At 66.0% G+C, this 11,311-nt stretch overlaps 5 protein-coding genes across 5 annotated transcripts in view; 4 read left to right on the top strand and 1 right to left on the bottom strand.

The window, feature by feature from the left end:
• MNEG_7739 (amine oxidase) overlaps nucleotides 1-561 on the bottom strand; it is a gene marked incomplete at both ends in the record, with an annotated part of 1,560 nt that extends 999 nt beyond the window's left edge. The window contains 2 exons of the mRNA XM_014043793.1: nucleotides 100-125; nucleotides 331-561. Of these exons, the coding sequence (XP_013899247.1) occupies nucleotides 100-125; nucleotides 331-561 (257 nt within the window). The remainder of the gene's footprint in view (nucleotides 1-99; nucleotides 126-330) is intronic.
• Nucleotides 562-1,106: 545 nt separating this feature from the next.
• Nucleotides 1,107-2,456, top strand: MNEG_7738 (Mitotic spindle assembly checkpoint protein MAD2B; the record flags this gene model as incomplete). Its single annotated transcript, XM_014043792.1, has 4 exons — nucleotides 1,107-1,304; nucleotides 1,516-1,608; nucleotides 1,904-2,015; nucleotides 2,224-2,456. 4 exons carry the CDS (start codon nucleotides 1,107-1,109, stop codon nucleotides 2,454-2,456), a joined length of 636 nt encoding a protein of 211 aa, XP_013899246.1.
• A 25-nt stretch (nucleotides 2,457-2,481) lies between these two features.
• On the top strand, nucleotides 2,482-3,624 carry MNEG_7737 (hypothetical protein; the record flags this gene model as incomplete). Its single annotated transcript, XM_014043791.1, has 1 exon — nucleotides 2,482-3,624. The coding sequence occupies one exon, from the start codon at nucleotides 2,482-2,484 to the stop codon at nucleotides 3,622-3,624; it is 1,143 nt and encodes a 380-aa protein (XP_013899245.1).
• Nucleotides 3,625-5,892: 2,268 nt separating this feature from the next.
• Nucleotides 5,893-9,584, top strand: MNEG_7736 (hypothetical protein; the record flags this gene model as incomplete). Its single annotated transcript, XM_014043790.1, has 7 exons — nucleotides 5,893-6,336; nucleotides 6,556-6,908; nucleotides 7,117-7,342; nucleotides 7,592-7,825; nucleotides 8,041-8,160; nucleotides 8,362-8,810; nucleotides 9,035-9,584. The coding sequence occupies 7 exons, from the start codon at nucleotides 5,893-5,895 to the stop codon at nucleotides 9,582-9,584; spliced, it is 2,376 nt and encodes a 791-aa protein (XP_013899244.1).
• A 483-nt stretch (nucleotides 9,585-10,067) lies between these two features.
• Nucleotides 10,068-10,870, top strand: MNEG_7735 (putative inactive serine/threonine-protein kinase scy1; the record flags this gene model as incomplete). The annotated part of the gene is made up of 3 exons (XM_014043789.1): nucleotides 10,068-10,292; nucleotides 10,493-10,632; nucleotides 10,810-10,870. 3 exons carry the CDS (start codon nucleotides 10,068-10,070, stop codon nucleotides 10,868-10,870), a joined length of 426 nt encoding a protein of 141 aa, XP_013899243.1.
• Between the last annotated feature and the right edge of the window lie 441 nt (nucleotides 10,871-11,311).

Raw genomic sequence — 11,311 nt, 5'->3', positions numbered from 1 at the left:
GTCGGGCGCCGTTTGGGGTGGTCGGGGGAGCGGCCGATGCGAAGCAGCGGGGCGAAGGGCAGGGCGCCGGGGGTTGGGGATGAGGACAGCAGGGCTCACAGGATGGGGTTGTTGGTGCCGTGGATCTGTAGGGGCGGGGAGGGGCGGTGGCGAATGCAGAGGGCAAGTGTTGGCCGCGGGGACGAGGGGGTTGGTAGTGTTGCCGCGGCCGCAGGCAGTTTGATCCTGCAAGGGGAAGCCTGAGCTTTCCCCTCGCTGCTGTCAAAGCCTGATGTCATCCAGGGTGAACCGTCGAGTGCAGTCACGCCCTTGACCAGCTCCTGCACGCACCCACTGGGCGCCAAGCTCCAGGGGCCCGCCGGGCGTGTTGACGGTCCAGACGCGTCCTCCAACGCGGTCCCTTCCCTCCAGCACCGTCACCGCGACGCCCTTGGCTGCGAGGTCGGCCGCTGCCTTGAGGCCAGCCACACCCGCGCCGATCACCACTGCCGTCGGCGCGGCACTGGTGCCGAGCGCCAGCGCCGCAGCGCAGGCAAGAATTAACAGTGTTGACGGGCGCATTGCTCTGTCTTCAGTCCGAAGAAGGCTGCGAAGCCAGCAGCGAGTACAATGGCACAATGTCCCCCGAGGGAGATCAACAGCAGCGGGGCACGAAAAATACACCGGTGCAAACCAATGGAACACGGGTATCAAAAGGAGGCGGCACACCTGCGTCATGCCACCGGACACAGGACAACGCACCCTCAGTGACTCCGGGCGAGGAGCTGACTCATTTTTTTCGAGGTGCCGAAGTGGCCCGAGTGATATCAAGGCTAAGATGGAAGCGCTGCGTCACATATTCGGGCAACACACGGTGACAAACGGATTTGGGTTATCAGGTTTGGCCGACGGAGCAGAATTGCATACTGTAGATCACTTGTGAGCACCGCGCCGGGGCTTCCAACGGCCCCGCGTACGTTGTACATATTCGAGGAGCAATCATCTAGCCTTTTGAGTATCTGTTGTATTCACGGCAGCCACAGCGGCGTGCAGCTGTCAAGGAACACCGCAGCACGCACGCCGCGCCTACAACGCCAGCCGCGCCACGCCCGCGCCGGCGGCGGCGCATGAGCAGCGGCCCGAACGCGCCCCTCGTCGACGCCCTCTGCGAGTTTCTCGAGGCGGCGGTGCACGCCGTGCTGCGTGCCCGAGGCCTGTACCCGCCAGAGCTTTTCGAGCGCGCGCGGCTGTACGGCGTCGCGGTCAGCAAAGCGCGCCACCCGGGGCTGTGCGGATACATCGCGTCCACCATATCGCACATCAAGGTGCGTGCGGTGGGCTGGGGCCTGCAGAGACGCGCTGCAGCACCGGGGTTGATGCTCGGAGGCCTCCGCGGCGGGGCTGCGGCTCTTGTCGACGCCTCGCAGCCAAAACACCAGCATCGCAAAAAAGCAGCATCCACCGAGCCGCGGCGCGCCGTGGCCCCTGAAGTAAGAGGTGACCTGCCGCGCCGCGGCGCCGCTCCCCCAACCGCAGCCGTTGCTGGCAGCGGAGTCCCTGCGGGAGCTGGCGGTGGCGTTTGCGGCCCCGGACGGCGCTCCGCTGTCCAAGGTGACGTTCATCGTGCAGGTGCGGCCGGCGGGGCCGCGGGCGTGGCTGCTCGCACATTTTTCTGTCGGCCGGTGGTCGTGTGCTCGCGCGCTGCGCAGGGTCCTGCTGGCAGCGTGCACGGTTTCGGGCTGCGTCAAGGGCACCGGTCGAACACTTGCAGCATTGTCAAGCAGCACCCTCCAGTTTGGAGGGCGTGAAAGCAGCCCCCGCCTCCCCTAATGCAGTCACCACCGCGAGAGCGCCTGTCGCTGCCGTCGGCGAACCACGGGCACCACCCGTCGCCTTGCGCGTCCCCGCCCCTCCCGACCCAAAGGGCGTGGCCCCTACCCTTATTGATCTCGACCCGGACGCCCTGGAAGCCGCCTTCCGCTCAGCCCTGCTGAAGCTCCAGTTCATTGACAACCTGCTGGCGCCGCTGCCGCAGGGTAAGGGGGCGGGCCGCTTGCGATGACAGCGACCCGGCTGCCGTGCTGGCGGCGGTGAATTTCTCTGGCACGCGGGTGCGGCCGACGCGTTTCCCCGATCAGCGCGCTCACTGGGCGCGGCCGAGTTGGCGCGGGCGCCTGAGGCCGCCTCGCGCCCGCACTCACAACGCCCGCGCGACGCCCCACCCCCTGCGCCTGCTTTCCGAAGGCGCCACCTTTGAGCTCCTGGTGCTGGCCGCGTCCCGCGAGGGCGCCGACCCCGCCTTCTGGACGGAGGAGGACCCGACAGAGGCGGCCGCCCTGGACCCGCCCGTCGCCGCGACGCCCGTCAAGGCCGTCGCGTTGGAGGGCGTGCTGAGCATGCAAGTTTTGCTGGAGGAGGGCTCCTCCAGCGGCGCAGAAGCAGCGGCAGAGGCTGCGGCGGGGACGGAACAGGGTTAGGGGGGAGCTCGCAAGCAGGAAAGCGATGGCGTCGCGGCCCGCCTCCGGCGGCGCGGCGTCGAAGCTCAGCCCGGATGCGCAGCGGCGGCTGGCGCAGCTGCTAATTGGGCAGGCGCAGCAGCTGGAGGAGCGCGCGGCGGCGGTGGGCGTGACGGCGTTCTGCGGGAAGGCTGTGCAGCGGGAGCGGCCCAACGAGCGGTTCCTGGCCAACACGCTGCGGGGCGTGACGTCAACAAACAAGCGCGTGACGGAGCAGCAGATGTGGGCGGCATGGGAGAAGGCGCGGCCCGGGCGTGGCAACGGCGGCGGCGGCGGCGGCAGGGAGCCATCCCCTGACAAGGGTCGCAGCGGGAGCAGGGACAGGAGCAGGGAGTGGAGCAGGGAGAGGAGCGGCGACAGGAGCAGGGGCAGGAGCAGAGAACGAAGGGGGCCCTGCGGCAGGAGCCGCAGCAGCAGCGGAGGTGGGAGCAGCGGGCAGAGGCTTGGTGCGGGCTGCCGTGCCGACCGCGGCTCCCGCTCACCCTCAAGAGGCTCTCCACACGGCGCGGCCCCAACCACCAGCGGCGGCCCCAGCGGCAGCAGCGGCAATGGCAGCAGCAGCAGCAGCGAGCGGGAACGCTCCCCCGAGCGGCGTCGGGGTGCGGGCGCTGCGGATGATGAGGGAGGAGGTGGCATCGACGACGCCGAGCTGATGGGCTGGCTGGCGGGCAGCCGCCGCGTGAGAGGCCGCGGCGAGATCGGGCCCAGATCAGATCACGAGCACGGCCCGTACCTGCCGCCGCCAGCAGAAGGGGAAGGGGGCGCCTCAGAGCACGTGTTGGGACCCGCACGGCCTGGCTGGCTGCGGTCAGATGGTGTAGGCGGCAGCGCGCGGCGCCCCACCCCGAATACCGCGCTGCTGCGGGGCCTGCTCGGCGCGCGCGGCGGCGACGGCGAGCGACGAGCTGGCGGTGGTGGCGGTGACGAGGCAGATGCTTTGGGGGACTCTAGTGGCCTCACAGACAGTAGCTTGGACAGCCGCGGCAGGGCGCGCCGGCGCCGCAAGCGCAAGCACAGCAGTGAGAGCAGGAGCCGGAGCAAGGGGCGACGCTCCAAGAAGGGCAAGAAGGCGAAAGAGAAAAAGAGCAAGAGTAAAAAGTCAAAGCGGCGGCGAAAGGACGGCGACTGACACAATTGTGAACTGCCTTCCATTTGGCCCATTTTTGCTCTGCTGCCTGCTATGTGGCACTGTTACGCGCAAGGTTGCCTGCTTTGTACATGTCGGTTTTTGTTCAAGCCTTCTTCGAGCAGCTTGATGAGCTGCAGTTGTCTGTGTGCGGGCCATCATGGCCCAGAATGATTCTGGGCAATTGGTGCATGCTGACTGGTGTTTCCAAACACTGATTGGACTTTTTTGACCCGTCGGGCTGTTGCACCCACTTCATATGCCCAACACCAGCCAGGGTTGGTTGCCCAGCAGCTGCCAGGCGACCCTCCGCCCAAGCCGGCGTAGGGTTGACCTGCGGGGGCACATGCAGTCAGCTTCGGTTGTTGCATCCCGCTGCCACGCCCTCATCAGCACCTGTGCGCGCCCCTGCTGACTTGTCATGCTTACACCCTCAGGGACGCTGTTTTGCCCCTCGTTGATTCTGATTGGCTCGTGCAAACGTGCTTCAGATCAGACGCACGTGTGTGGCACATGATTTTGTTACGGCCCTTCCCTCTGTGCCTGCTGATTACACACGCAACCCCTGGCACACACCAACACGCTCCAACTGAGTGCAAGTGGTAGCCTCCAAGGTACGATGTGGTGAGCGAGTGCCGCGGGATCATGTAACAATCCTGATCCGATGCATTGTGAAACATCATCAGGAACCCGCCGCCAGCTCACCTTGCCCGCACCAGAGGTTCATACCTCGTTGCCTGTAACCCGACGTGAGCCACTTCGAACCTGAATGCACGTGCGAGCTGCACGGGCGAACCGGCAAGTCCGAGGAAGCATGCGCTCGCGAGCTGGCCAACGCGAGGACAGACACATCATGCAGGCCCAACCCGGCGCCGCCAGTTGCCAGCACTTGCAGGCCGGCTTGCCCAGCCAGCAGCTGCGCAGCGGAATCGTGAATGAGGACTGTGTTGCTGAAGGCAATTCCAAGCACCTGTAACCAAGGCAGGTGGTCAGCCTGCAACAAGACCTCGCAGGCCTTGCACTCTCCAAGTCGGATGCGCACCGGCTGCGGCCTGCTGCAGTGCGCAGAAGCGCAGGCCCAGCACCTCGAGCGAGGCAGGCAGGCGCTGCCCCAACCGTTTGACGTCGGCGCTGGTATTGAAGGCAATCTGCTGCAGCCCCATCAAGAGGCGAGCGCCCCCCAGGTGGCATCCGGCAGCCGCCCCCCTCCCTTCCCGCGGGCAAGCCCCACACCAGCAACGAAGGACCAGGTGCGTCAGTGTTGACAGCCCAGCGACGTTGACACGCACCTCTTCCACAGCAACCGTAGTCACTTTGCACTGGTGCAGGGAACGCTCTATGCACGCAACGCTCACGTCTGCGAAGCTACCGTACCGGGATCCTTGGGTGCCCAGGGGACGCACGGCAGCACCGCCGCAGTCCCCTCATGTGTCCAGACATCCAGTGGGCATTCGACCAGCCGCTGCAGGTCCGGCGCCCCATGCGCCAGGTCATCAACCCCTTGCGCTGCCAGGGTGGTTCCAAGCAACTCTCGCAGCTGCGGCCACCGCCCACGCGGGAAAGGATGGGAGCACCATGCTCAGGCGCGTGAGCTGCGCTTGGTCCAAACAGGCTCTTGAGCATCTCCCAATTGTCCGCGTCCCAACAGTCCAAGGTCAGGTGGGTGAGGCGCCGCAGACCCCGTCAGCCCGCAGCGCTGTTATGCGCGTGTGGGTTGTGCGGCATCACGGTCATGGGTTTGGCGCTGTCGAGGTGGGCGCCCAACGCCAGCATCGCACATGCGCGCTGCGAAGCGGGAGCAGGGCGTGCCGTTGCGCAGAAGCCGCCGCCGGTTGTGTCTGACCAGCTCAGGACCGAGGGAGTACAGCATGCTGCTCCGCGTGCAGCTGTGGCTTTGCTTGAGGGGAGAGGACCATGTGTCAGAGCGCAATAGCTGCATCGCGGCGGACCTTGACCTGGCGCGTGCAAAGCGCGCAGTCCATGTATGATCATGCAGACGCACATCTTGAAAGCAGTTCGCGCAGGCCTGGAGCTTCCCGACAGATGACAGATGGGTGCAAAAGCAGCTTCGGGCGTCTGTCGAGTTCAAATCACCCGCGCCATCCCACCTCAACCCTCACAGGAGGTGTGACACGACACAATTATCTTCTTTTTCACCTTGATACTTCTTCTTCCAAGCGCAGCTGAGATCATATCAGACGCTGCGCGCGCGCTGCTGTTCATTGGCCCCGTTTGCTACTTTTCCACAATTGTGTGACGTGGATGTGAGGCATGGCGAGCAAACACCGTGGCGCGTCCAGGCCTGGTGGCAGTGGCGGACAGAGCCGTCTGCTGCAGCTGCTGCGGCGCCATGGCTTCGGCGAAGAACTGCCACCATCCACAGTGTCGTGGCTGGATTCGCGGCCCGTCTTCCGGTGGCTCGCTGAACACCTGAGTGACGAAAACTTTGTGTCGTCCGAAACGCAGCGTTTGTATGATGCAATACAACTCCAGGCAGGGGCCTCCAGCAGTGGCGCCGGGGACGGTGGTGTCGCAGCCGGGGCTGCAGCCCCTGGCGGGGTGCCGCATGGCCGGGCGCAGCTGATGAGTGCGATGGGCTTCTCATCAGGATCAGGCAGCGATTCTGACAATGAGGGGGAGGTCGGCGGCCACGCGGAGGGGGGCAGCGCCTGGGATGAGGCGCAGGACTGCGAGGAGCTGGAGCGTGCCGTTGAGGTACGGAGCGAAGGCCTGGGGCAAGGAGGTTCATGTACGCTTGCTTCGGCGAGCTTGAGTCAACCAGCAGACATCTTGCGTCTCCACCAATCTCCTAGCTTCAGACCAGCTCCTTCCTCAAGCATGGCTGTTGTTTTGGTTTGACGTTTGTCGGCACAGGCACGAACTACTAGTCACGACAGACACGCACCTCAATATGGCACACAAACGCTACCACAGGAGCAGCAAGCTCACCTGGAGCTCCTGCAGCAGCAGCTCTCTTCCATCGGCGCCGTCGGCCGCCGGCTCGCCTCCGCCGCCGCCCCTGCCCGCCGAGGCGCTGCGCAGCAGCGGCGCGGCGTGCTCAACTCCCTCCGCGCCGCGCGGCTGCGGGCGGCCCAGTCGGCGGCCGCGGAAGCGGGCGGCGAGGTGGATGCAGCGCTGCAGCTTCTTGCAGATGAGCTGGACGGCTGGGCGCGGCTGGCGGAGGGCATCGGCGCGGCCGGCAGCGGGGAGGAGGAGTGGCTGCTGTGCGGCGTGGATGCGGGGGCTTACGCTACCAGGGATGCAGAAATGCAGGAGCTCGTCAGCAGGTGGACGGGGGTTAGATTTCCAGGGAATGGGTGTAGGGATGTCTGCGCGGATGCCGCTGCTCTCCCTGCAGCAAGGTTGGGACACAAGCCCGAAGCACCGAGTTGCACGCGTGCTTTTGCCCGTGCTCGCTGCAAGCCACATGGCACATGAGCCCAGGGAGCTGATTGTGCCTTCATACCTGCAATATGCCGCGGGACGATTTTGCAGGGGCATGCGGCTCGTAAGCGCAGCGGCAGGGGTGATGCCCCCTGACGGTGCCGGCGCCGATGAAGCAGGCAGCGGCGATGGCAGCGACTGCGACGCTGAGGCGCCCGCAGCGAGCAAAGCGACCTGGGGGGGCGGCAGCCGCGGCGACGCGCGCCGCTGGCGCGACCAGGAGCGCAGGAATGAGGGGTTGCGGGAGGAGCTGGCGCGGCAGCGTGTGGCGTTCAAGGTGTGTGGGTGTCGGGCTGCGCGCAACTGTCACGGGTAGGAATTATGGCGTTGTGCGTGTCTACAGCTGAAGCAAGATGTTTAAGTGAGGCTTCTTTGCTTGGTTGGGCAGCAACATGCACATGCAACCAAGGTGTCACGCACAGCAGGGCGGCTGCCCAACACCAAAGCCTGCAGTATCAACAGTCTCTGTAGGCCATTCACTTACACCCACACCCACACCTTCGCCGCCGCCGATCTCAATCCTTAGGTTGCGTACGACCAACGAATGGCGGCCCTGGTGCAGCAAGCCGGGGCTGAGGGCGCTGCGACAGCTGTGGAGTCGCTGATCGAGGCTGAGAGCCACCGCCAGCGCGGGGCCCCCTCCGCCGCGGCGAGGGGCGCGCCGCAGCTGGCAGCCGCGGGGGCGGGCGCCAGCGGCGCGCGGGGCGCCGGCGTGGCCGCGGCTGCGGCGGGGGAGGGCGCAGACGCAGTCCTGCAGCAGGTGATCAGGCGGGCACCGTCACATCTCGCCGCCCCCTGAACACCACGTTCCCGGAACAAACGCGGCCGGCATGCTCTGCTGCAAACACGCAAGAAAAGTGCCATCTACCCCAGCTTATTGTCACCTCAAGCCCCGTCGGCGCGGGGAGACGAGCTGGCCCACCTGCACAGATGCCGAACTCCCACCGCCGCCCGCACCTTCCACCCGCCGTGCAGGCGCCGCAGCTGCGCCGCGAGGCGGAGTCCTTGGAGCGAGAGCGCATGGCGCTGCAGGACGTGCAGCTGCCGGCGCTACACGTGGCATTGGCAAAGCTGAACGACACACATGTGCTCGAGGTGCGCGTGCACCCTTTTCACGCTGCCGCGTGCACCGCTCCTGCTCTCGGCTGCACGCGTGGTGCACGCACGTGCTGACACCGTTGCAAATGGGGCCCCAAATCTCCGCCGTGCGATCAATCGCAGCCCTGAGCCAGCAAACGGCCTCTGCAGTGTGTGTCGCCCACCATCCTCAATTTCACTGCGCCCTCAAACCCAAAGGGCGACTATGACCGCCAGCTGGCGAAAATGCGCGTCGCGCACGCCCGCAAGCGCGCCCTCATTGAGACGCTCCTGGACGCGGCGGCCCGCCACGCCGTGCTTCGTGGCGTCCAGTCCGGCGAGCTGAACTGGCTACGCGCCCTGCAGTCCGCGGTCGACGGCGCGAGGGGCCTGCTTGGGGCGTCCGCGGCCGCCGCTGAGCGCCGAGAGGCGGCATGCGCGGCTTTGGCGGCCGCGGCGGCCGCCGCGCAGCAGCGCAGCAGCGTCGCGCCCGAGGACGCTTACCTCACACGCTTGCAGCGCCTGCTGCGGCCGGCGGGCGCGGACTGGGCAGCCGTGGCGGCGGGCGGGGAGGGCTGGCAGCAGGGCGGGGCTGGGGCCGGGGCCGGCGGCTTGGCAGGCGGCGGGCAGGCGGGAACGCCGCAGGCGCCCTTGCTGACGCCCCGCAGGTGCAAAACTGTCAGACTATCTGTGTTGCTGGTGCAGGGTGCGCCAGAACCTGATGCGCCCACCACACCAGATGCTGTTGGTGGCCAAAAAGAGCCTGCCCATCTGCACCGCTTGTTAGAACCCGCTCCAAGCATTTGATGCCAAGCTGCATGGCCCACCTCGCCCACCCCTCCTCAACCGCAATCCCCCGTCCGCCCTCACCACCAATCCCCCATCCCCCCAGCAACCGCGTGGGCCCCCAAGGCTTCTCCACCACAAGGGACCTGTGCGTCTGCCTGTCCGGCCTCGCGGACTCCCTGCGCGCCGGCGGCGCCGCGCTGGAGGCCGGACTGCTGGAGGACCTGCCCCGGCGGCTGCGCGAGATCCTCGCAGTCGAGGGGCAGCTGCGGGAGCTCGCGTTCCCCGCGGATGGCACCAGCGGCGGCGGCGAGGCGGGTGAGCACGCGGCGACGGCCCCTGTGCTGACGAGCCCCGCGCTCGCGGACGCGATGCGGGCGCTGGAGGCTCTGAACCACTCGATCGGCGGCGCGATCAACCGGCTGCTGCAGCAGCAGCAGGACTGGGCGGCGGTGCAGCGGCAGAACGCGCGGGAGCAGCAGCTGGAGCGGCGCGTGATGGCGCTGATGTTCACCGACCCCGGGAAGCTGAGCGCTGCGGTGGAGGAGCTGCGGGGCAAGGTCCAGGCGCTGGCGGCGGCCGCGCGCGGCGGGGCCGGCCCAGTCGAGGGGATGCGGGCGGGAAGCGTTGGGGGGGCTGTGCATGTGGGTGGATGACTGCCGCAGTGATGGCGGGTGTTGAGGCGACTTATTCAACCGCCATGTGGTTGGATGTAATTGAACACACGTGTATCTTTTCGGGGAGTGCTTACCCTTGTTCAGGTAGCACGCAATGCTCGAGAGCACACGAAACACATTTTGCAGCCTAGGGCACGTTCACGCCGCCGACTTGGGGTGGAGCGTTGGTGTTGTCAAGAATGCTCCCATCCAGCTTGGAGCGGCTGACAGGGACAATTCAGATGAGTGAGACCTTCTCGTCTTCTGCTGATTACCCCGCTATGTGGTGCGTGGCGGGTGAGTTCAGGCGACGTACGGTACGAGCGGTTGGTGCCACCTGGACGGCAAGTTACACTGAAGCTGCTCACCAACCCGGCGCCTTGCCCAGCATATCAAAGAGCCCCTATGCCGCAAATTCATCCAAGATCGCCAATCATGAAAGCAGAGGTTGGCCTTGGCGCGTTTGCTCAACCGATCTAAGCCATGTCGAGCCTCTTTTCGAGCATCTCGAAGCTCGTCAGCGGTGGGCCATCTCTTGCTTACACGGTCGGGGAGGAGCCATACAGCCAGGCATGGGGATGCTGGACGCACTACCCCGCGACCTCGAAGGAGGACGGCAGCCCCGCGTCTGTATTCAAGCTGATTGCGGCCGATCCTAATGACCGCAAGCTGGCGGCAGCGCGCAACGGTGTCAAGCGTCTGCGCATGGTGTGTGCGAGCGCAAAACGAGCAGCAACAACGGCTGCAGGCCGATGCATGCCGCATTGGCGCACTGGTCCTGCAGCCGCGCAGCCCAGCATGCTGCAGCCGCAATTATCATGATTGGCAACTTACATGCCTAGTTGGCATCGCATGCCGCGACAGCAGCTCCAAAAGCCCCGTCCACACGCCTGCCCGCCCCCTGGCAGCTGCGCCACCCCAACGTCCTGTCCTTCAAAGACAGCCTGGAGGCGCAGGAGAAGGGCGGCACCGCCATTTACCTGGTAACAGAACCGGTGAAGCCCCTGGCCATGGTGCTGCGGGAGCTCGACCTGTCGGGCACCCACAGGTGGGCGCACGACCCGAGCAGTCCGCACACGGGCCGTTCTCAAAGGGAGCGGCGCTGGCCAGCACGCCTGCCGAAGAGGGCGCGCAGGTGCCTCTTATGGGCGCGACATAAGCAAGAAGGCGTCCGCCTCGCCAGCTTGCTCAGGGCGGCCCGTGGCTGCTGCGGTTAGGCGCCCAGGCCGCGCCAGCAGCGGCGCGGCCACGGCCGGCCTGCGTCCGGCACCGCGGCCAAGGGCTGACTCCCCTCGTCCTTCTGGCCCCTGCTGCAGGGACGAGTATCTCGCGACAGGCATCTTGCACATGACCAAGGCTGTCAGCTTCATCAACAACGACTGCAAGATGGTGCGCGTGTGTGTTTGGGGGGAGGGCAGGGGGAAGGTGGCTGTGGGTTTGCTTGGGGAGCTGGTGATTTGAGAACAGGGGTAGTCGTTCATCTGGGTTTTGCATTGGGGGGATGTAGCGGTCTTAGGGACTGCCAGGGTCTGCTTGAGTTGATAGTGAAGCCGCTGTCATGCAACTCTCAATTAGTCTTTGCTCACGTGGCATTTTTGGTTAGGAGCGTCCACACACATACACACGCGAACGCACACACACACACACACACACACACACACACACACACACGCACGCGCGCGCGCGCGTGCGCGCGCGCGCACACACACACACACACACACACACAC

Source organism: Monoraphidium neglectum (assembly GCF_000611645.1).
Source record: "Monoraphidium neglectum strain SAG 48.87 unplaced genomic scaffold scaffold01400, whole genome shotgun sequence".
In the NCBI taxonomy this organism is placed as follows: domain Eukaryota; kingdom Viridiplantae; phylum Chlorophyta; class Chlorophyceae; order Sphaeropleales; family Selenastraceae; genus Monoraphidium; species Monoraphidium neglectum.
The sequence above is the reverse complement of the archived record's forward strand: the minus strand, read 5'-3'. Positions and strand labels throughout refer to the sequence as shown.